Genomic DNA, 22962 nt, shown 5'->3' on the forward strand with positions numbered 1-22962 from the left:
TTGTTTATGACATAAAACATGATATTTAAGATTTAAAAACGGAGGTAAACAGGAGTGTGAAACGTGTGTAAACTGCAAATACAGTTCCAACACCTTCACCGGCTTCGAGACAGACTCCCAGTGCAGGTAGAAATCTCTACATTACACCAGTGTCGTGAAGCAAGTCCATAGCTCTGCACTTATGGGCCTCTCAGAAGATCATCAGTGTACTGAATGTAAACAGTGTAGTGGACATTACACTGAAAAAAAACATCAGAAATAATTAAATCAAAGGAAGAAGAAACATTTTTTCTAACTAACCTCTGTCTGCGGTCACTATCCTTTGGTAAGGATGGACCCGCGAGTCATGTCTCCGCACTTTAGTAGCCATTGCACCTGAATCGCAATAATCCACAAGGTTAGACAGTGGTAACTTCAAAGAATAGTTCAGTCACAACATGACAACAAACCCAACGAGGAATGGAAGTCAATAGCTACATTTCTAAACCTGTTCTCCATTTATCAGCTCAGGCACTAAAGCGTGTACAGCTTCTTTTACGCTCTCAGAATTAAAGGTACTGTACAGGAACATTGTCACTAAAAGGTACAAACATTGTACTGTACATTTAAAAGGTACAGCAGTGTTGTTAAAGTTACATTCCTTTCTCCAGAAGGAGAGGGGGATATCTGTAATCTTTTATCATAGAACTGTGACAAAAGAGCAGAATAAAAGTCCCGGAGGTAAAACGGTGCGAATAAAATCAACACAAATCTACAAGTGATATATATTACATTATATATGTTCCCTAATTAAAGATACTGTAAATGTTCTCCTGAGGGTACCACCACAGATGGTGGGATGATTTAGGTCTAAAATACAAAGATAAAGCTCCAGAGTTAGTGCTGTGACCTAATCAACCCGAACTGAACACTGAGGGTTTGTCAAACTACTGGGGCATGTACTGAATGGGGAAGCGGTCAGGGCTTTGACTGGACACACCCTCATTAAAATGACGAAGCTATTGGCTGAAGAGCTCTGTAGAACCAGGAAGATTACTAAGTGTTTACAGTTTCTACAGAAATGTACAAAAGTTTTATTCACCAGAGAAAATGAGATTTAAAGAACTGTTCATTTGAGCAATAAAAGGTTATTTACACAAATAAACAAACCCTAATATCAGAATAAAACCAATGTGTTTGTGAGAGAGAGAGAGAGAATGAATGTGTTTCTCCTGGTGACAGTCCAGTGCCTAGTGTCAGAGGTTAATAAATACTCCATTGTGTTAAATGAAGTGTGCTGTAGATTGAACAAACCCATACGATCAGGAGAAACATCTGGAAACACTGTTCTTCACTCGTTCACAACACAGTGTCTACTTTTAGAACAAACATCCTTTTACTGTGTTTATGTTTGTGTAATTATATATAATTTTATACAAGCTCCACGCTTACCGAGAAGATAAATTATAAATAATAATCATCCTGTGTCTAAGACTCATGCACAGTTCTGCACGTGTGAGCTCAACTCCATTCATTGTTGGGGATGTCGGCATGTTCACTTTTCAAGAAGAAAACAGCAGTCTGAAGCTCAGCAGCCAGATCTGTCTAATCTAGACTCAACTCTACAACCTAAATACGAGATCAACAACAACAGCTACATTAGAAAACACTCTACAGTCTAGATTTTCCAGGTCTGGCTTTGAACCCCACACGTTACATAAATTAAACAACATTTATACATATGTACATCATTTCTATAAAGAAATCCCTGCTATAAATCCATACTGTACAAATAATACAATCACAAAACCAAGGAATGCATAGGAAACACATTTCAGTTTTGATAAACAGCTATAATTTAAATTCTAACACATCCACAACACCTAGTGGGACAGGCTTCTTCGGGACAAAGGAGAATAAGAGAAAACTGTTTGAAGGAAAATGAAATAAAGAAACAAAATCATGTCCAGCCTCTAATGTGTGTTGTGATTTCTTCCTGTGCATCACATGAACGTAATGGAGCAACAGACGACATATCGACCCCTGCACATCCTTCACTGTACTGCAATCAACCAGAATGATTTTTTTCTAATAAATGAAAAGCAGAGTGTCTGGTTCTGAGAGTATCACAGCTTCAGCAGAGTGATGTACTGACAATACTCTCTCTCTCTAAACCTCGTACGCCCACACTGAGATGCTAATCATAAACATCTATCGGACAGCTGCCGTTCACATGGAGAGAGAGAAGAGAGGACAGAGAGGAACAGCTAACAGTGAAAACAAAAAAGACAAATGATGAAACAATTAGAAACAGAAAGATGGATGTTAGAAAGATATTGTTAGAAAAGAGGAATAAAACTAAAAAAGGAAAACAGTGAGAAAACAATGTATGAAATGGAAAGACTAAAAAAAACTTAAACAAAAGTCTGAAATAAAGGATAACATTCTTCATACGAAGAAGATGGATGAAAGCAGGAGAAATAAAATAACGAAGAGCAGGAGAGGAGAGAGGAGGGAGCAGCCGGGTGTCAGACAGAGTCACTGAGGAAAGAGTGATCGGCAGCTGTGGAGTAAAAGGAGAAAATCAAACTCCGTCTGCAGAGAAAAGCCCCTCTGACCTCACAGCTGGGGGCAGATCCAGGTCTGTGGGGGTGGTGTGGACGGGAGACTATAAACAACCAAACACCACCCTGTGGTCCAGCTGCATTCACCTACACTGATGGGAGAAGAGGGGACAATGCTCTGGGTCTGAATCTCAGAAAGGACGGGTCCTGGCTGTGCTCTTAGACAAAAGGCCTGGGCACAGGTACGCAGCAAACCACAATGGTTTTTGTGTAGTGTGTAACTGTAATTCAATGTTTAAACACACTCCACTCTTTTGTCATTTTACAGTGACCATGTGTCGTATTAACAACGACAATTCCCATTTTTTATTCAATAAAAAGAACCTAACATTTATAGTAAAGACACTGCCATGCTGCCGTTTTTCCACACTTTCTGCAATTTAATTTCTCTGTGGTGAAACCTAATTTAAAATATCAGTGACGCGCAGTACACACACACACCAGGTTAAACGAGAAACCACCACAGTGCAGAAGCCATTCTTATAGAAAACACATGAAAATACTTATTGTATTGACCAAAAAAATTCAAAATTGATGCATCCCTATATTTAAAATACATTACTCTAAAGTACATTCAAGCATCATGTCAAATGATGTACAACACTCTAATGTACCTTTAATAGTACACACCGAACTGAATTCATGATTAAAATGTCTTTATCTTATTTAATCGTTGCAGATGAACAACCAACTTCAAAAACAAGGGAGAATTCCTCAAAGTCACAGTCAACTCCAAAACCACTGCTGCTAAATAGCCCTCTCATCTACAGCCCCATCCCTAGGGTCTGCGTTCATTAACCAGAGCGGAGCTGTAGGTAACTGCCTCTGCTGAAATGATAATCAGAGTTAAAGCACAGGTGTGTTATATCCATGTTTTCTGAGCTGGGAAAGTAAAAGTGCCCTGTTAAAAATGTTAACATTCATTTAATCACGGTGTTAAACAGCCCCCACCCCAGCTAAAGCCAGCGTCCTCAGCTGCTCAGCACATATTTACCTCTGAGAGAGTCGTGAACAGGGGACAGAGCCCCGTTAAAAGCGGGCGTGTAAAAGAGGGCGTCCTGCTGGCCGGGGCTTGGGAAGGACAGGGCGTCTGACCCACGCTTACCTAAGACCCCGGCATGTTCGACAGGGTACTCGAGCAGAGAGGCGGGTGCCAGGGCGTAGGGGTACTCGTAGGGAGCAGCGGTGTAGATGATGCCAGCGTCAGGGGCCGGGGGGACGAGTGCTGGAGCGCCGTTGGACAGCATGGCCGCCATCTGCGCCGGACGCATGATGTTGACCAGTGGCGTGCCAGCCGGGGTCGGGGGTCTCAGGGTCGCGGGCGGCAGCACCTGACCTCCAGGGGCGGCCAGGAGCCGAGGAGCCTGGGACGCTGCCGCCGCCGCTGCTGCAAGAGAGAACGCAAGGTTCGCTACAGTCAGAGAGAGAGAAAGACAGACAGAGGGGGGGGGGGGACAAGACAAAGTACAGAGAAGCAGAAAACAAAGAACAGAAAGAAAGAAAGCACAATACGGTACAGGGAACAGCAACAAAGAAAGAAAACAAGCAAAGAACACAGAGGACAAGACAGCAGAGAGACAGAAAACAGACAAGGAATAAAGAGAAAGAAAGGAGACAAATAGTGCAGAGAACAGCAAAGAACAAAGAGAAAAGGCAAAGAACAGAGAGAAAGTGAGGGATAAAAGAATGAAAAATTTGAAGAGGAGAGAACGAGAGAGAGGTAAATTGAAGGAGACAGATGAGAAAGAGGAGAGGAAAGTCAGAATAAACATGGAGAAAAGAAATGAAAGAATGGGAGGACCGAGGGAAGAAAGTGAAGTAGGGGAGGTGTGTGAGAATGGATGAATGGATGAGGGAATGAGAGGGGAAGCAGAAAAAGTGGGAATCAGAAAAGCAGAAACACAGGGAAAAAGAGGGAGGGGCAAAAAATTAAAATAAAATTAGTTCATGCAATGATCTCACACAGTGCACAGCACAAAAACCCCACACCAGCAGGAGGCAAACAACGAGTAAATCAACACAAACACACCCGGTAAATAAAAACCAGGGGGTAAATGAACGAGTGAACAGCGAGGAGTGCAGCAGTTCAGCAAACGGTCACCAAAGCAATCAGAAACGTCACAGCACAGAGGGGTCAGCAGCGGTCAGAGCCACACAACCACGTCGAGGAATTACAGAAACAGCCACATTTCCCAATTATGGAAATTCATCCTGGAGCGTTGTGTAGTGTTTAATTCAGAATTCAGAACCGCAATTCAGTAACTGTGTTGTATTAAAAGTCAGTGCTAATGCGCTACGTTCTGAGCTCTAACACTGAAGTCTTTAAATCGTCCAAAGCCAAACTCAGATACTTTTGGACACAGTCGAGTGTCTGAATTCTGAATTACAAATGTCCACGACACACAAACGCTTCAAAATATTCGGTACACAGCATTTACTGATGATGTAATAGCCTTCAATATCACTGAGGATTCATCACATTTTCATCACAATGCACTTTTAATACAGTTTTAAACAAGGGCACAGTTTTATGACACAGTGAAGACTGGGTAGAACTGAACCTGGAGAACCACAGGACCCTCTGCAGTATTGATTTTGGGTGATTTACTTTCAGAAAACCGTAAGAGGTTTTAACTGGTAGAAGCAAGAAAAAGGAGTAATTACTGGTAATATTTCACTGATAGCGCTCAGTTTTATAGAGTGTAAAATATTCAGAAAATCTCAAATCCAATTCTGATGCCAGTGAAGATAAACATTTCTCTGTACTCCCTCCAAAAAGGGAAAAAAAAAAAGAGCTTGTATTTTTAATCCATGATTAAATTGTGACTGAGCCAACTCCCTTATAGGACCCAGATCATTTATGTGGTAAAAAGTGTGAGCAAAGAACACACACTTCAGTGAAAATCCAGTGATAATCAAATAAATAAGCCGCTGCAATAAAAGCACACTGCACAGCTTTATTCCCAGTCATGAATATTCAAGAATATAGCACAATAATAATAAACAATAAAATAATAATACATATATAATAAGGGCATATGAATAAAAAGATTTACACTAAAATAGAGCACACTATACAGTTCTATACAAACATGAATATGCATGAGGGGAGGAGTCGTGTGCATATTTATGAGCAGGATACTTCTGATTAGGGCAGGGCTCTAAATGATGCAGCTGCTGGGAGAGAGTGCAGTGAGATTACAGCACACTGCAGCCTTTAAAAGGGCAGAGAGTGAGAGAAAGAGAGAGAGAAGGTAATATCTAATGCTACAATCCATCTTTGTGTTAAATCACTTCAAGAGAAAGTTTAGAGGAGTTAAACTTGGAGGAGAGAGGAATGGAATGTGTGGATTTTAAGTCTAAACTACTTATACAAGTCTCAAATATCAAAGGCGGATTAAAATGCCATTTCTGAGGGGGGTGTGTGTTCTTACGTGTTTTGATGTTGGTGTCTCTGTAAGTTCCGTTGAGAATGGCAAGTTCCATCAGCTGCATCTTCTTCAGATTGTCTTCTCCTTCCGCCTGAGGACAAACAAAAACAAACCCACCAATCAGAGAAGGCCTGGTAATCCTCTCGGCCAATGGAGAACAAACAAAAACACAAGTAGGAAGAGCGATATAAACCAGTGAGAGGGAAACACAGAGTCAGCAGACGCACAGCGGTGGGTAACGACGATGATCTGTTATGAATCTGTGACTGAGGAGCCCTGGTCTGGTCAGAATTAAAGCAATGCTACTCTGCCCTGGTCCTGAGGGGGGCGCTGTTCTGCATGGTGTAGCACTCCCCTTGCTCCATTACCACACGTCACCTTCAGAGGGTTGTTAAAGCGCTCATTAGCTGTATCAGTGTGTGTTGGGAGCAGAGGAATCTCTAAAACGTGCAGGAGAGTGGCCCCCAGGACGGAGAACCACTCAAGAACACGGCACAAAGAGCACCCATGTTTCTCCAGAAAGCACACGTTAGTCCTGTTTAACTGGATTCAGTGCAGTGTATAAAATGTTGATTTAATAAAAGTATATATTCTTGCATCTTTTGTATTTAGTCGAGACGAGTGCATTGTTTCAAAATAATAATAAATTATATTTACATATAGCACTTTTCAAGAACTCAAAGATGCTGACAATAGTCTGTACTGGGGCTGGACGATACGTCCAATATTTATATCACACTGTATTTCTGAGTTTTCTATACAATATCATTCCGATACGGTTATGAACTGAATAAAATCCACTGAAAAACTTCCAGAACCAACATCACCCTCAAACAAACTAAACTAAATTTTAAACTGACGACAGCGCCCTCTAATGGCCGTCAGTAAATAAAAAAATGACGCTGTAAATGTGTCTCTAAACACTGAAAGTGTGATTAAATATATTGTTATTGAAACGTTTTATATTGACATTGAATTATCGTCCAGCCCTCGTCAATTATACAATGCATTAAGTACAGAATGAACGTGATCAGATCACTATTAAAGGAGGACAGGTTTGATTTGATTACAGAGAGCGCTGGGGAGTTATGGACCAGAGGGGGAAGAGAGTTCCAGAGCCGCGGAGCAGACCTCCAGGACGTACGATCCCGAGGAAGCAGCTCGGCGGAGGAAGGCCTGAGAGCGCGAGTGGGTGAAGGATGGAGAACAGCAGACTGTTGTGAAGGAGGAAGGTTAGAGCTTTGTAAGTGAGGAGGAGTATTTTGAATTGAATCTGGCAGTTTATTGGACGCCACGTATGAGGCACTATGAAAATATCTAAACTGCCTTGGTTATGACGTGTACTAAAAAGAACGCATTTGTGGGCGGAGCCTGGAGAGGAGATTAACCCTAACCCTAGAGGGTTACTTTGCACAAGAAATCTGAAAGGAACTGCACACGGTTTCTCTTTATTTGATAAAACCTTTGTGCAGAAATTAAATGCACCGTAGCAGCACAGCAGACGTCAGCCCTGTCAATTAACAGCTGTATGAGTAAACACACACACGGCCATTACAGCTAAATTAGAGCAGGAAATTATTCACAGGAAGCAATTAGACCTGCACTCCTCCCATCCACATCCACACACTAGCAACAACATAACTACAAGAACACAAGTGTAAGAGAGAGAGAGAGAGAGAGAGAGAGAGAAAATAGAAAATGAGAAAGAATTGAGAGAAGAGTGGAGGAAGTGTAATAGAGGAATAGTAAAATAATGGACAGAGTTAATGGTGAAGAGAGGTAGAGAAGAATAAAGGAACAAAAGAAGGAAGGAGGCACACATTTACCCACCACAAGTCTCCCTCCCTCCCTCACCAGCAGACAGTGAATCATGAAGTAGAGAACTGTCTAGAGCAGGAACAGGACAGAGCCGCCTTTCAAACAAAACAACGAGAGGAAGAAAGAACGAGACAGTCTTCCAGCTGTAATGAAGTCTAAATACACACAGGAGAAAATAAACCAAGGAGAGCATTCCGATCCTGCACCGAACAAAACAGAGAGAGACACACAGCCGAGGTTCACAACACCATCCCAAATCAAACACACAGCTGCTGCAGAAACACTGTGGAACACACACACAAGATTTCAGAAGGCTGGGCCTCTAACCAATCACATTGTTCTATAACAGGCATCTTGACCAATCACAGCATCAGATGGTGTTCTTATAAATCAATACATTCCTGTAATCCAGCATCTGAGCTAAAATAACACAGGTTCATCTTTAAAGAGCCTGCATCTGTACTTTACCTTTCTATTAAAACATAACATTCACTTTGGGCTCTTGAAAAGCACTTTATAAATAAAAATGTATTTATATTATAACATTAATGCCACATATCCAAAAAGCAGCTTGTGCTGAAACACTCTTTAGACCTGTTCAAAACTACGATGAGGCCAATTAAAAAAATAAAAAATAAAAAATTAAAGCTCAGGTTCTTAGGATTCTGCTGATACCACATATGTCCATATTGGGTACATTTCCAGGGACTAGTTCGCGCTCAAAAATGTGTGCGATTTTGCATATTATGCAAATTAGCTCCAAATCTAAGTGGGCGGAGCTTATGGGTTCTTGAGGCTTTTTTGTAGGGTGTGACCTGAGGAATCAGAGAAAAATTGAATCTCTACGTCACACGGAGTAAGAGATACCAACGTCTATAGCACCACCATCAGGCTGATTCTTTGCGCCTGAGTAGTGGGAGGGTTTACAGTTGACCAAACGTCAAGTCTGTAGGTCTAACGGTTTGGGCCGCCCATCGCCTTTCGTCAGAGAAAAAGAAGAGGAAACAGAGCAAAAACAATAGGCCTCCAGCACTTTGTGCTTGGACCCCTAAAAAACCCACACTGTGCATGGAGTTCATAAGGTAAAGAGCCTTTAATGAATGGGGTTTTCATGAAATGATCCCAGTGTCGCGTCTTCACTCTGCAGCACCAGCTCATATTTTGACTTCCAAAGAGCTGATAAAAATCTGGGTCCCCTGCCTTTTTCTTAAAGCAGCTTTAAAACATTTGAAAAAGTCTTGAGCAGCAGGTGTTTACCAGGTGAAAAGTTAAATCCAAGCCCTGAGTGGATCACCTTAAGCATCAGAGAAACGCTTCACGAGTCGCAGCGCCGTGGGAGAAAAACCTCTCTTCACACTCAAGCGAGAAGAAGAGAAAGATTTAATTCCATTTCCCCCCTCAGCTTACACTCCAAACCCATTCACAACCCGACAAACACTTCAGCTCTGCATCACACTCGCTCGCTCTCTCTCACACACACACTCTTTAGCTGCTTCAAACCAGCCCAAAGAGCCACACAAACTTCCAGAAACTTTCCAGCAAAATAAACAGGAACAAACACTCAATTCTGCAGCAGTGATCAGAGAGAGAGAGACAAAGTGAGAGAGAGAGAGAGAAAGTGAGAGACAGACAGACAGAGAGAGAGAGACAGAGACACAAAGTGAGAGATGAGGGACAGACAGAGAGAGCCAGACAAAGTGAGAGAGAGACAGAGAGAGAGAGAGAGCGAGACACACATTTCCCCTTTTCAAGTTTAGCTTGTTTTCACACAGTGACAAATGAAAATGCACTAAAACGCATCACAACAAACCACGTGAGAAAATTCTCTTCTCTGATTGGTCAGACCTGTATGGAGCGGGAGCAGGAAGGTTCACACAGGAAGGAGCTCCTGTGTCGTGGAGTCGTGAATAATGTAAAACACACCTGGCTACGTTCAGCTCAGACCTGAGGAGTTCACCTGATATTTCATTGGATCAAGGACAGATCACATTCTCACCACAAACCGCTTTAGAGTTGGTTCTGGACGGGACCGAGACCAGCTCCTCTCCAGGGTCTCAGTGCAGTTGTTTTGATCCGCATCAGAGTGCGATTACTGCGTTCACACCTCCACAAACGAACCGCACCACAGGTGTAAACGAACGAGTCTGATTTAACAGGATTACAAAGTGCATGTGTGAAAACGCCCTTAGTGTGTGTTGTGCTGTTATGAGTGGATCAGACACAGCAGCGCTGCTGCAGTTTTTAAATCCTTTGTCCACTCTGTTAGACACGTGTGAGATCGTGTTTGGTCAGAGGAGATGATTTAATGGAAAAGAAGTGTTGAAACTAGGAGGAATTTTAATGTTTTTTTGCGAGACGTAAGAGATTCATAACATATTACAGTAGCATTACAGTAGCATGTAAATGAAATAGCAGCCAATAGAATTAAAATCTGAAATACAGTAGCTTTTGTAGCGCTGTGAAATTAAACACTTCACTAATTAAAGAACCTAAGCAAATGAGATGAAGTTCTCTAAAGGAGCCCCTCTGGACCACTCCCACTTTAATTCTGAAGAGTCTCCATCACCAAACACACACTTCCACAAAGCAGTCTGTGGTCAGGCCTGACTAATCAAACCCAGAGCAGAGTGAGCTCTTCATTTCTGTGCTGAGAGAATCTCTCTGAAAGGCTTTAAGTGGATTTCAGAGTGGCTAATGAGGAGGTGAGGGAACGGGTCGAGAGACGGAGAAACATTTCATCATCAAACTAAACACTTCCCACAGGTGAACAGTTCACACACACGCGAAAAAGAAGCTATTATGAAAACACAAAAGAGAGAAACAGGAAATAATGTAGGGGAAGCTACAAAGAGAAAAGGGGAGAAAGAGAAACAAACAACAGAAAAAATGAACTCGAGAGAAAGAGAGATGGGACCAAAATAAGAAGAGCCTGAAAGACTGAGGGGGAAAAAAGGAGACAGACAGAAAGATGGGATAGAGCCGTGGACAGAATGAAGAAGGGAGAAAGCAAACAGACAAAAGAATAGCTAAGAGGAGAGAGAGAGAGAGAGAGAGAGAGAGAGAGAGAATGAAGGTGTTTAAAAACAGCAGTGTGTCAGCGGTCAGGAAAAAATCATAGAAAGCTGGAGGGAATCCTGCATCTGATGAAACAGCCAGGAGACAACGGAATGGGGCAAAGGTACACTTCCAGACACACACACACCTCAATGAATCTGCTCTATCTAAAGGAATCAGATGGAATCAGTGGAGTCTATTTGTGTAGGCACTGGAGCAGAGCACACATCATTGGGTTGTGTGTGTGTGTGTGTGTGTGTGTGTGTGTGTGCAGTGCATAGACTATCAGCTCAAAATGTCACTCCCCAAATTAAATCCATAGTTTGCCCAAAAACCTATTTCCCCCACTTTTCCTAAACACAGGTGATCAGCCAAAACAGTTTGCATCTTTAGTTCTACACTGGAGCTACGAGGAGGATGTATCTGACACAAATGACAGTGCACCTACTACCACTTTCCCACTGCAGGGGTCCCTCCTCTACTGTACTCAGTTCTGTTCTCCTCCACCAGGTGAATCAGGTCCTGGTTCTGGAAGCGGGTTTTTGTTTAGTGGCTGTTCTCTCGTGGTTCAGAGCGAGTCGAGTAGGGACTAAACCGTGGAGTGTAAACCTTGCAGAGCGCTGATTGTCCAGAGAGAGTCGTCACTCTACGCCACGCAGCGCAGACGTCCAGCTCCAACTCTCCATCTGTAAAATCTCCAGCTGCAGCAGAGATCACGTTTGTTTTTATCCGACTCACGACGGCAGCTCGTAAAATTACGCCGTGGTCTTTTGAAGAGGTTCAAACGCTCCTTGGATCGGTGGCCGACGAAATAATCCAGCGAGAGCTGGACGCTGCAACAAGGAACAAACTCTACTGATCTGTCTGAACTGATGACGGAGCTGTGTTCAGTCCCAAACAACACCAACAACAACACGCCAATACACCGTTTCAACACACTCGTGGTTTCCAAAGCCCTCTGTTCCTATAGCAAACAGAGAGTAGAGACCAGTAGAGTCCAGTAGGGTCAGAACCAGGTAGTGGAAAAGTGTCATAGTGTTATGTAATCTGTAACAGTGGGGGCAGGGCTGTTGTTCTTTGGGTTAATGAAATGTTTGCGGTGATTGAGAATACACCACCAAGTTTACACTGAAAAACACTCATTCCTTTAAGACCTGCCCCCCCCCCCCTCCCCCGAGCTGCAGCTGGTGTGACGGCTCGTGTCTGAATGCCAAGCTCATTCCGAGTGTTTGCTCATGTCTGGCAACGCCTCTGAGAGGGAGGGAGGGAGGGAGGGAGAGGAGGTTCATTCAGGCAGTGAACGAAAGAGCAGAATAACAACTGAAATGAAAGTGACTTCAGACTGACTAAGAGACATGGACACAATACACACATCAGATTCACACAAATAACTAACATCTGCAAAAGACAGATTGACAGAGAGAGAGAGAGAGAGAGAGACCCAAGTCCCAGATTATCTCTGTATTATTAATTGATTCCAGTCTATCCAAAGGTCCTGATACAGGAGAGAAGGCAAACCTTTCAGATCTCTCTCTCTCTCATCAGAACACACTCCCATGTCCTGTCCAGGAAACACGTCAGCTGACCCCAACACAAAGGAATCCAAACTAACACAGTCTCACGCAACTCTCCACAGCCTCCAACGTCTCGCCTCTCTCTCAGAGGACACAGCCATCCCCTCACACTGCTCAGAACGTGTGTAGATGCAGATGTGGCCTGTAGGGGGAGCTAGAGGGAGTCTCAGTGCTGTGGATGAAAGGGCTTTATTAGGGCCTTCGTTGGGCCACAGTGTGCAACCTCGGAGCTTAACAGCTCAGGCACCAATATCATCCTGAACCTGCCTCACGCAGGAGCACACAGAAACACACACACTCTCAGCTCAGTGTAATCCCACCCCGACCTGTTACACAGCCGAGTGTTTGTAAAATCAGTCTGTTACGCCCCACAAAGTGGAGAGAGTCCCATTAAAAAGTCCATAAAACGGACAGATCAGCTGCTCAGGTTCTTAATTACAGAGCTGGACGCTTTAAATAAACACGGGATAAAAAGCAAGGGATTTGACCGTGTGTAATATGTAGGTCATATCACAACACTCTGGGGACGGTATTTAAACACACAAGCACAGATGCTGACATGCAGTGGACACTGAGGTCCATACGGGATTAAGCGGGCTTTCTACTGAAACAAGAATACAGCGTGGGCGAGCGAGCATGACAGAGAGCGAGAGAGAGAGAACGGGGGTAAAACATTAAAGTGATCCATGATGTGCTCTGCAGTAACACACTGTAAACCCTCGTGAGACATCTGTCTGCTTCTGTGTGCTTCTCTCTCTCTCTCTCTCTGCCAGACGAAGCATTGTTCTGTTGCTGTGATCCTTTAATGCCTCCCAATCGAGCAGGGAATATCTTGAGGGGGATTTTGTGAGGCTGATTTCAGTCTTTAAACACCGCTGGATTTGCATCAGATTCCGAGAATTGGGAGTCCAAACTCATCCCTGCTCTCCGTGCCACCAGCCAGCTTCTGAGTTTGCCCTGACCTCAGATACACCGTGGACTCCCTGGAACCTTCAGGGACGTGTTACGGGCTTTTACAAGAACAACGGGCAGGAGTAAGTCTGCGAAACCAAGAGGGAATGAATCAGCTGAAAACAACACAAACACACCCACAATTAAAAGTAAAAACCCTGCATTCTTTGGATTCTCTGCATTTTGCACCAAGCCAGAGCAGTGGGCTGGGTTTAGCCGGACCACACCGAGGCAGTACAAGCTTCTCCCCCTTTTCTATAAAACCTCCCAGGATTAGAATGCGGCATCCACAATGAGGCGGGAAGACGGAGTGGATGGACAGTCAAGGACGGCAGCGTGGACATGAACTGGGGGGCATTATCCGCAGCGATGAAGGCCTCTCCAACACATCAAGGTCCCCCACGGGAGGTACGGGTTATTGGTTGATCCATTAACTGTTCAGAAACATGGCTGAGAAAAAGGAATGTGATGAGAAAACCATTCCAAACCTGTTTATTTGTTAAAACCCTTCACCAAAAGTGTTCTGTACAGAGCTCCTGATTTCTCAAAGAGGGAATAAAGCTGAACAGTCCGTTTCCGGAAGTAAAAATACCTTCATAATCGCCGTAGGGATGTTATATTTTACGCAGCCGACGCAGACTCGTCCGGAGCAGCAGAGAGTGACAGGATGATTCTGCTCGAGTTAGAGCCATGAATCTGATTTAAACTGTTTTGGGAAAATCGTTTTTTCTTCCCCAATTCCTCGACAGGAAATACATTACCTGTAAATTAAACACGTTAAGCACACAGTAACACCTAGTAAGCGGCCCCTGGGCCTAACGTGGCCCGCCGGCACCACAGCCCCGGTCGCACTGGGTTTGGGTCTTCGGATATTTTTATGTGAGATTATGTGAGAATATTTCGCCACCCCTGCGAGAATACCAGCGCTCTTCAGATGAGAAACTGCTGAGACAAAATGCAGGAGGGTTACGGCACTGATCGCTGGCCTCACACTCAGCTGAGTTTTTCATATGTTCCCTTTAAAACGTCTTTATATAAGAATATTTCTAAACACCCGTGGAAAAAAAATTCATGGGATTTTTTTACTTCCAGAAACAGAGCTGTTGGAAACACTGGTGTTCACTGCTCAGCGATTTACACCAAAACACAAGACATTCAAACACAATCACTAAAAAACCGCTCAAATCTGCAGTGTTACAGTGGAGGATTCTTCATGGCTTTCACAGAAATGCAGAGTAACTCTGAATACTCAATGAGACAAAAGCATCACTAAATGTCAAGGACACTGAAAACTGATCCAAGTTTCTGGCCTTTAATATCCAAGGGATGGCTCTCTACAGATATAATCCCTCACAGTCAAGGTTATCAGGAGCTGTTCGGGATAAAAACTGCATCTCCCTCGAGTCTGAAGTCCCATTCCTGGGAACTAAAAAGTTGTTTCCCTTCTTCAAGACTTTACCCAGTGATTAGGGGGTGAGTGAGGAGGAAGACCTGGCTGTTTCACATGTGAGCCTTGACATAGTGTGTCTCTATTATAATGTTGCACCAACTAAACAAACAGCTATGAAAATATACAAAATCCTTATGCCGATGTTCGCGGTACGACTAACACTGAGCCGCCATGAAACATTGGTGTCCACCTGATGCTCTCCACAGACAAATCTACAGGAACATCCATCGTAAATGTGGAATTAATTTCATATCCACAGGTGAATAAAATCAAGCACTTATCCCTGCGGTCTGCCTTTATAAACATCAGTAAAATAACTGATAAGAGCTCAGATCTCAAGCAGGGCGCAGTAATAGAATGCCATCACTGTATAAAAGTCCTAGATTTTCCAGAGTTATAGGGTTGTTTCTCAGGGGTAATCCTAGGCCCCTTACTTCCAATGAAGAAAATCTTAATCCATCAGCAAACCAACACTTTTTGGACAAAAATATGCTTCCAAACTTTCTTTGAACCCTTTGCGGACGGCCCTTAACTGTGCCCCTGTGCACAAAGCAAGACCCATAAAGGCATGGCTTGGACAGGTGCGGAAGGGGCACAAATTTCCAGAGACACACTCCAGAGTGTCGTAGAAATCCTTCTCGGACGAGGGGAAGATTTTACAGCGGTCAAGGTGGATCTTACTCCATATGAATGCCTATGGATTTTGAAAAGGATGAAGTGTGCATGTCTCCCAAAGCTTTGTCCCAATAATGAATATCCTGTTAGATTTCCATTTGTTTATACATCTTAATGTATTAGTAGTGGATATATATATATGTGTGTTACGTTAAAGCACACAGGCCTTTCCTTTAAACCAAAACAAATAGCCAAACCTCTGGTTCCTGGTATAACTATTACCACCCCTAGCTAATAATTAAATAAGGAATAGATCAATCTCAACTATTGATTACTGCAAAAAGGCAAGAATCAACTTAATGAAAGTTAAACACTACTTGATTCCTGTGTAAAGCCATTTTGCCATGCAGGGTCGGTCTACTCCAGCAGTGTCCTCCGTTTACCGGTCAACATTCCTCAAATCACAAACTCTTTCTGAACAGCCATAACCAGAACCAACTCTCTGAATTAGCCGCCGCTGGCCTGCGGACCGACTCCTGCACTGCGCCATGCGCTGCCTCGAGGGAGAACTGGAATTGGGGCTGGTTGTGTGCGCTACAGCGGCTACAGTTTGTTGGCTGCTGCCAGCTCGCGTTTAAAGGGAAGCCCATAGGCCCCGTAGCAGCACTGAACGCCGCGCAATCCCATTTCCAGCAACTCAAAGAGATGAAAGGAATACGACTCTCCCATGCTGCGTCACCAGCGCTCGCTGGATCCTGGAAGGTTGCAGAGCGTTAGATTCGGAACGGGCGAATAATTACCCCAGTGCTCTGGTCAGGGATGTGCAGAAAGGCCTTTGGGGAGGGGATAGAATGAGGATAGAAGACTCTCCATCTCAGGACCGCTGCACAAACACCATCCTCTTGGTGTGCAACCGCTCCCTTCCAAGTAAAAGGATTAGGAAAGATGTTCAAAGGGAAAGCGCAAGGCCCTACAGCCGCAGGGGGCTTTTTCAGAGGTCTGGGGGCAGATTACAGGCAGGAGTCATGGGCAGGACTAACCTCTAGAGGAGGGGCATGATCTAATGGGTTTATTTTATTTCTCCTGCTTGGCTTATTAAAGAACAGGTGTGTGGAGAGAGTGGGGGTCAAGGTCGTTACAGTGACTTGTTTATCCACGACATGAGGAAAGAGAAAGAAAGGCATAAAGGGGAAAGAGAGTGAGAGAGAACCCATCCCCAACCTCTTTGAAGTGCTTTACACTCAGCTAAGCCGAGATGTAATTGACTGCCGAGGCCTCTACCTCCACCTTACTCAGTTCCAGCAGGTTAGAGCGTGAAAAAACCCACCGTGCAGCGCTCTTATTACTGCGATTTGAATCTTTCCTTTGCGCTGCACTTTTTCCACCCTCCATCCTTCACAAGAAACCCGTGAGCTGACTCCCAAAAGCTGCAGGAGCAGAAAAATATAAATAAATAAATAAAATCAGCGCTCTCTCATGCAGAAACGGCCTCCGAGTTCTTACACACTCCGGTAAATATCATCATTTCTCCAAATGCCTTTGGGTGGCAGTTAAGAAAGGCTACATAGTGTGTGTGTGTGTGTGTGTGTGTATCTTGCTGATTCACCAGTACCCATGGGATATACACAATTTGTTTAAATAATAATAAAAAACCCACAAGATCAGCACTAGCTTGTCTGTTTGATTTGTGATCCAGTTCCCTTCAGCTCAACAAGATTATCCCAGTGTGAACACACACCTGAGAACCTCAGAGAGCGTAAGAGGCCATGCCCCCGGCCTCAACTTCACCTGCTTACCTTCACCGTGCCATTACCTTGCAAACACTTCAAAGGACAGACTCCTGACTGTAGAACTAAGTTGAAACAAGTTCCCCCACCATCATTCCCCCACTGAGAGTTCGGAGCACCCTCTGAGCGCTAAGCTTCTGGATTAGACAAACGTTCTATGGCCTGGAGGAAAAAACAGACCTGAAAACCCAACAGGAAGGCAACTACCCTGGGTCACAGCCACCTGCTCTCCCCCTGTGCTAAAGCTACTTTGGGCTGACGTGTGTGGGCTGAGGACACGGCGATACGATGATAACACTATTATAATTATATCTTTGAATTTTCTGAAAGGTTTCCACCTTCTGCTTCTGCCTCCCACACAGAGCCAAGAGCTCGGAGAGAGGGAACAAAAAGTCCTCCACTGTCCACTCTCCTTTTGAAACATTCAAACCAATCACAGAAAACATGATTTAATTAATTTTACAAGGTTTTGGAAGACGGCGACCACTGCACGACGTATTTAGGGCTAACGCAGCCCCTGAGATTTAAAGGCAATGAGAACATTAAAAAGACAGAACTTCACAACTGCACTGATCTGAGAACTGTGCATTTAAGCGAGAGCCAGGAGGCCTGGAGGTCACAGAAGTGAGAGATAACTGGCTGAGAACAGCAAGCACTTGAAAATCCCAGAGAGGCAGGAACGGATGAGCGAGCAAACGCATTCACCGCCAAGATAAGCGCTATTAAACCAAAACAAAGGAAAACAAACAAAAGAGATGTCTGTCACCAGCAAGTGCACATTGGCACGGTTTAAAACGCTCGAGGCACCGCTGCGAGTGTAAAACAGAAGAGGGGAAAAAAACGTTCCTCGGGCTGTATCAGCTCATCATCTTCACTTCGGGGCGAGGCAATTAACATTAGAGACAATGATGTCTCAGACGGGGAGAGGAAAACTGAGGGAGTAGTAGACGTTATACGCTGTAGGACGGGAGTCTCCAGGACGAACAGGAGGCAAAGACAGAATGATGATGTCGATGCTTTTTGATTTTTCTATTGTTGATATGGCACAGCAGTATGTCCTCAATAATATCACTATACTTCACTGCTTTTTATAACACGATAAAAAAAATCCATAACATGATAGTGGTATTCAGATGTGTTTGTGTGTTGACGTTGTGCAGTTAAGAATAATACGGCTAATGTTCGTAAGCGAGTCATTTAGACTGTAGCAGCATGGTGGGTCGCTGTGGTGGATGAACTCAGTGGTCAGTGTTAGCTCTAAACCAAACAGATAAACAACACAGACTCTAGCCTAGCATCTGTTTTGTATTTGTGAAGTTTAAAGGGTATTTTTCACACAATTGTTTTCTGTTTATTTCCATGCACTCAACGTTTCTGGTAGATTTGGTAAATATGTGAGCACTACTTTGTTCTTTTGTTGGAATATTATGTTCTTGGAACCAATAAACTATATTTCCCTGTTTGTCCCATCTCCAAGAACACAGTTATTACAAAAACATCACTGATTGGTTTTAGGGCCATATCATTCATCCCTATTGTCAACACTTTGTAAAAATGTCTTAATGTAGGTCTCACGTGGCGTAACAACACTGAGCAACATTCATAAAGCTTCCTTCACCTCTTTAAAGGACTGCACAATGTTAGATGCAAACGATGCTCTTTACTGGAAATGTTCGGCAGATGTTTTAACCCATGAGTCCATGTGAAACGTACAGTCAGTGAAGGACTTGTAAAACCCAGAATCCATTTATAATTTTGTGAATTCATGATTTAAAACTCTGCAATGCATCCAAGAGTCGATTATTTTTTCCACTTTTAAAACATGGCGCAGCTTGTACTCCGCACTGTAGTGAAGATCATCAGATGTAATCTTTCAGCACTTAGGATGTCAACTAGGTCTGTCCCAGTGATCACGTTATTGATTTATCGTACGATACACAGACGTGTCCTCAGTGATTGTTGCTGACCTCAGTGTTGTCCGCTGTGTTTTTACAAGAGCATAAACTCCAGTGTTTTAGACGCTCGCTCTGTTCTGGAGCCGTTGTGTGGATCTATTTAACAAAAAGTGGCTTTATTTTATTTATTATATTTATTTAAAAATCTTTTATATTCCAGTTCCTACATCGGAATATTTCCTTGGTCTTGGTGTAACTGCATTGCCTTTATATCAGTGGAAATGGTCTTATAATCACAATAATATTAATTGATCATTGAATTATTTCTGTGACAATATTTATCTCAATCACAAACCTGGCTGCTGTGACATGTCTGATGTCAACAACGAGGGTCGTGGGGAGATAACAGCAGACCTCTCCTTTTCACAGAAAGTTCAGACCCAACAAAGTCATCCAAACATTCTTCTCTAACACTTTACTGGGCACTCACCACGGACCTGGACATTCGACTGTGAACACAGCTTTACAAAAGTCACCAAAGAAAACACAATGAGAGCACTGCAGTGGTGTCTGTGATCCAGAATTAACCATTCATCATCAGCACCAAAACACACTAAGACGACAACGACCTCTAACCACCCTTGATTTCAGGAGAAACGCAGGATGAACAGGTCACACTGTGAAATTCCGATTGTGAAACAGGAGTCACATATTCACAGCTGTTCAAACAGGGAACACACAGACAGACGCCACGTCTCCAGCCTCAGTCTGAATTAGCTCAGGGCTGCACTGTTCTCCAGAGAACGTGTGCGTTTGAAAGGCAGAGAGAGACTCAGGTGAGAATTTGCGCACATGAAAATCCCAATTCTATTCTGGGAACACTCCCTGCGTTCCATTCCACAGGACGTCGCTGGAGTTGGAAGTGTTTGAAGGATTAGCGCGGTCAGTGGGGCTTGACTACACACATCGAGTACAATCACAAGGAGAGCAGGGTGTGGGACAGCTGTCTCTCTCCCTGAGAGGAGAGACAGAGAGGAGAAACAGAAAGGAAGTGAAAGTGAGGAAAGATAGCTCAAAAAGACAAGGCCAGTCCGATGGCAAAATAGAAAAAGCTGAGACTAAATGAGGAGAGAGGAAGGGAGGATATGACAGAGAAATCTCTGAAAAAAGAAAAAGAGGAGTGAAAAAAGAAAAGCAGCAGAAGACAAGTGTAAAGAAGGGACTAAAAAGCCCAATGATTTAGGAAGAGGTGGAAAAGAGTGAAAGAGAGAGAGAGGGAGAGATGAAACAAAAAACAAAGGCAGAAAAAAGAAGAGAGAACAAAGAAAGAAACTGATAAAGACGACTATAGAAAACACAGGTAAAGCAAGAAAGGGAAAGAACGAGAGAAGGCTGTGGAGAGAAAGAAAAAGCAATGGCATTTTCCACTGAATTACGCTGGGGTCGCACTCAGTTTCCCGACGAGTCTCTGGTGGATATTTCGGGCGCTGGGAATGTCAGTCCGGATATAGAGGCTCTGCGGGAGCCGTTCCAAATCCACTCCCTGTGCACTTCTGCCCTTCACCCTTCCTTCAGATCCCCAAAGACAAGGAAGGAGTGTGCAGAACGCCCCAAATTCCCCTTAACAGCGTGGGATTGGAGTAGGTCTGGGTCTTATTCCGTTTAAAACCAGCCCCTGCCTCAGCTCCACTAATGAAACCAGGAATTAAATGGATGCACAAGCCAAGGACTGCATATGTAGCTCTTCTAGTTCTGAACTGAACTTTATTTAAAGAGGTGATCAAACTAACTGCAGCCAAATGAGGAATTCAGGAGAAAACCCAGAGCTGGATGAGGACAGAACTCTTACTCCCACACTTTGACTAATATCATAGGAGAGGCTTAAATGTGAAGTGTCATAAGTAATCGACTAAAGGTGCCAAAGAATATTTACTCTGTACTTTAAACCATTCCCTGGTGTTTACACAGAAAATGTGTGACTACAGTCAGGCAGAAAAAAAACCAGATGTGGTTTTCCACACCCAGTTACAACGCTAAGGTTTGGCTTCAGAATGAAGCAAGCTGTTTTCCCTTATTGGCTCGGCACTAGAAGGATCTGATGAGCTCTGCTCTGATTGGCTGGTTTACAGAGAGGCTCTGTGAACCAGCCTGATGCCTGATTTATATGTGCGTTTAAATCTGACCAAAGGGATGTCCTGTATCGCTTAGTAGAGGCTCCTAATCTCACAATTCCATAGTCCTGACCTCTGCAGGACAGCCGAGTAAATAATCATTAACATCCACAGTCTTGGATTTCAAGCCTAAATTATAATGTAAGCCACTTGTGGACTCCACCAACATGCAGAATATTATATTTTACTTGTTTTATTTGGGGGTGAAGCATTGGGTGTGAGCTGAATTCATAGAGAGCAGTTTACGTCACAGTGTGTGCTCTCCCAGTTCTTAGACACCTTAAATACGCTGCCTACTGAGGTACCTTAATCTGGGCGAATTTTAAGGCAGCATCAAGCCCTTCCTCAGTCGCAAAGGAATCCCCCTGTACAACGCAAGGACAACTCCCCTGTCTTCACCCAGAGCAAAAATAATAAAAATCATGGGAAGAAGAGTAAAAGCCACAGCATTTAACGTGGAGGTGATGCTAGCCCCTGAGGGAAGTAAACAGTGGTTGCATACGGTGTGTGGGAACAAGCCGTGATGGTATCGCTCTCTAACTACAGCGTCTCAATAATCCGCCTCATGAGGACAGACGACTGTTAGAACGCTGTCGACTTAAACAGCTGCTTACAGACTCACAGCCAACTTATGGTGCTTTCCCACCGGATGGGTCCAGCTCTAATCAGCTTGGCTCACTTAAAGATTTTCACTTTTCCACTGGCAGGGCTTCGCTCTCAAAATGAAGCTGATGATGTCAAAAAAAAAAAAAAAAAAGTCACTAACGGGAAACGCAGGCTCTGAAAACCACAACAACGGCAGCGGTAAAGTTAGGCGCTGTTTACTCATCGTGTGTGGCGTGGTGTTGGTGTTGTTGTTTGGACTGAACACGGCTCCGCCCCAGTTCTCACACATCAGTTTTTACTTGTCGCACGGTCGTCTTTCACTGGAGATTTTCACCGGCCACCGGCTCAAGGAGCGGTTAAACCTCTTCAAAACGCCTCGAGGTTAAGTTACGAGCTGCCGCCGAATAAATTAAACCTGAAAGCTGCTGTAACTTAGAGACTTTACAAGCGGCGGTTAGTGCTGGATTTGATTGAGCTCTGCACTTCCTGGTGATTGACAGGTCTCTGGCCAATCAGCACTCTGCAGGGTTTACACCTCACCATTTAGTACCTACTCGGTTCGGCTAGGACCCGGAACAAGCCGGGACTGAAAAAGTACCCGCTTCCAGGAGCAGGACCAGATTTGGCCGGTGGAAAAGCAAGAGCCAAGCCGACAGAAAATATCAGAATATAGATTTAAAAACTCAGAAATCATCCCAGACGTCCACCTCTTTTCTGTGCCTTGATCAAAATGTTTGTTATTTAGAAATCATTTCTTTTTTAATTACAATGCACCATGCCCAAAGTGAGTACTTTATTCTTTGTTAAAATGACGGCTGGATTAGTCATTAATATCATGAACAGTGACAGCACTAGTGTGATCCAAGCTCTGATTTAAGCACAAATAGAAAAAGAACTAAACATGCTCCTCTCCCAGACTGAGGCGTCATATTCATTCATTAGTAAAATATTAATCATGTAACGCATGGTAATATCACATTAGAAATGCCACTCCAGCCACATTTATA

General features: G+C 43.7%; 1 protein-coding gene across 6 annotated transcripts in view; it reads right to left on the reverse strand.

Annotated features, from left to right (window-relative positions):
* Nucleotides 1-22962, reverse strand: part of qkia (QKI, KH domain containing, RNA binding a) — a 92867-nt gene that overhangs the window by 5281 nt on the left and 64624 nt on the right. For 3 of the 6 annotated variants that reach the window (XM_066666773.1, XM_066666774.1, XM_066666772.1), the window contains 3 exons: nucleotides 6038-6125; nucleotides 3598-4014; nucleotides 301-375 (listed from right to left, as the gene is read on the reverse strand). In XM_066666773.1, coding sequence (XP_066522870.1) covers nucleotides 301-375; nucleotides 3598-4014; nucleotides 6038-6125 — 580 coding nt within the window. Of the gene's footprint in view, nucleotides 1-300; nucleotides 376-2409; nucleotides 3432-3597; nucleotides 4015-6037; nucleotides 6126-22962 lie in introns of those variants that run through there. The other 3 variants (XM_066666775.1, XM_066666777.1, XM_066666776.1) reach the window with 3 other exon arrangements.

Source organism: Hoplias malabaricus, chromosome 1, assembly GCF_029633855.1.
Source record: "Hoplias malabaricus isolate fHopMal1 chromosome 1, fHopMal1.hap1, whole genome shotgun sequence".
In the NCBI taxonomy this organism is placed as follows: Eukaryota; Metazoa; Chordata; class Actinopteri; order Characiformes; family Erythrinidae; genus Hoplias; species Hoplias malabaricus.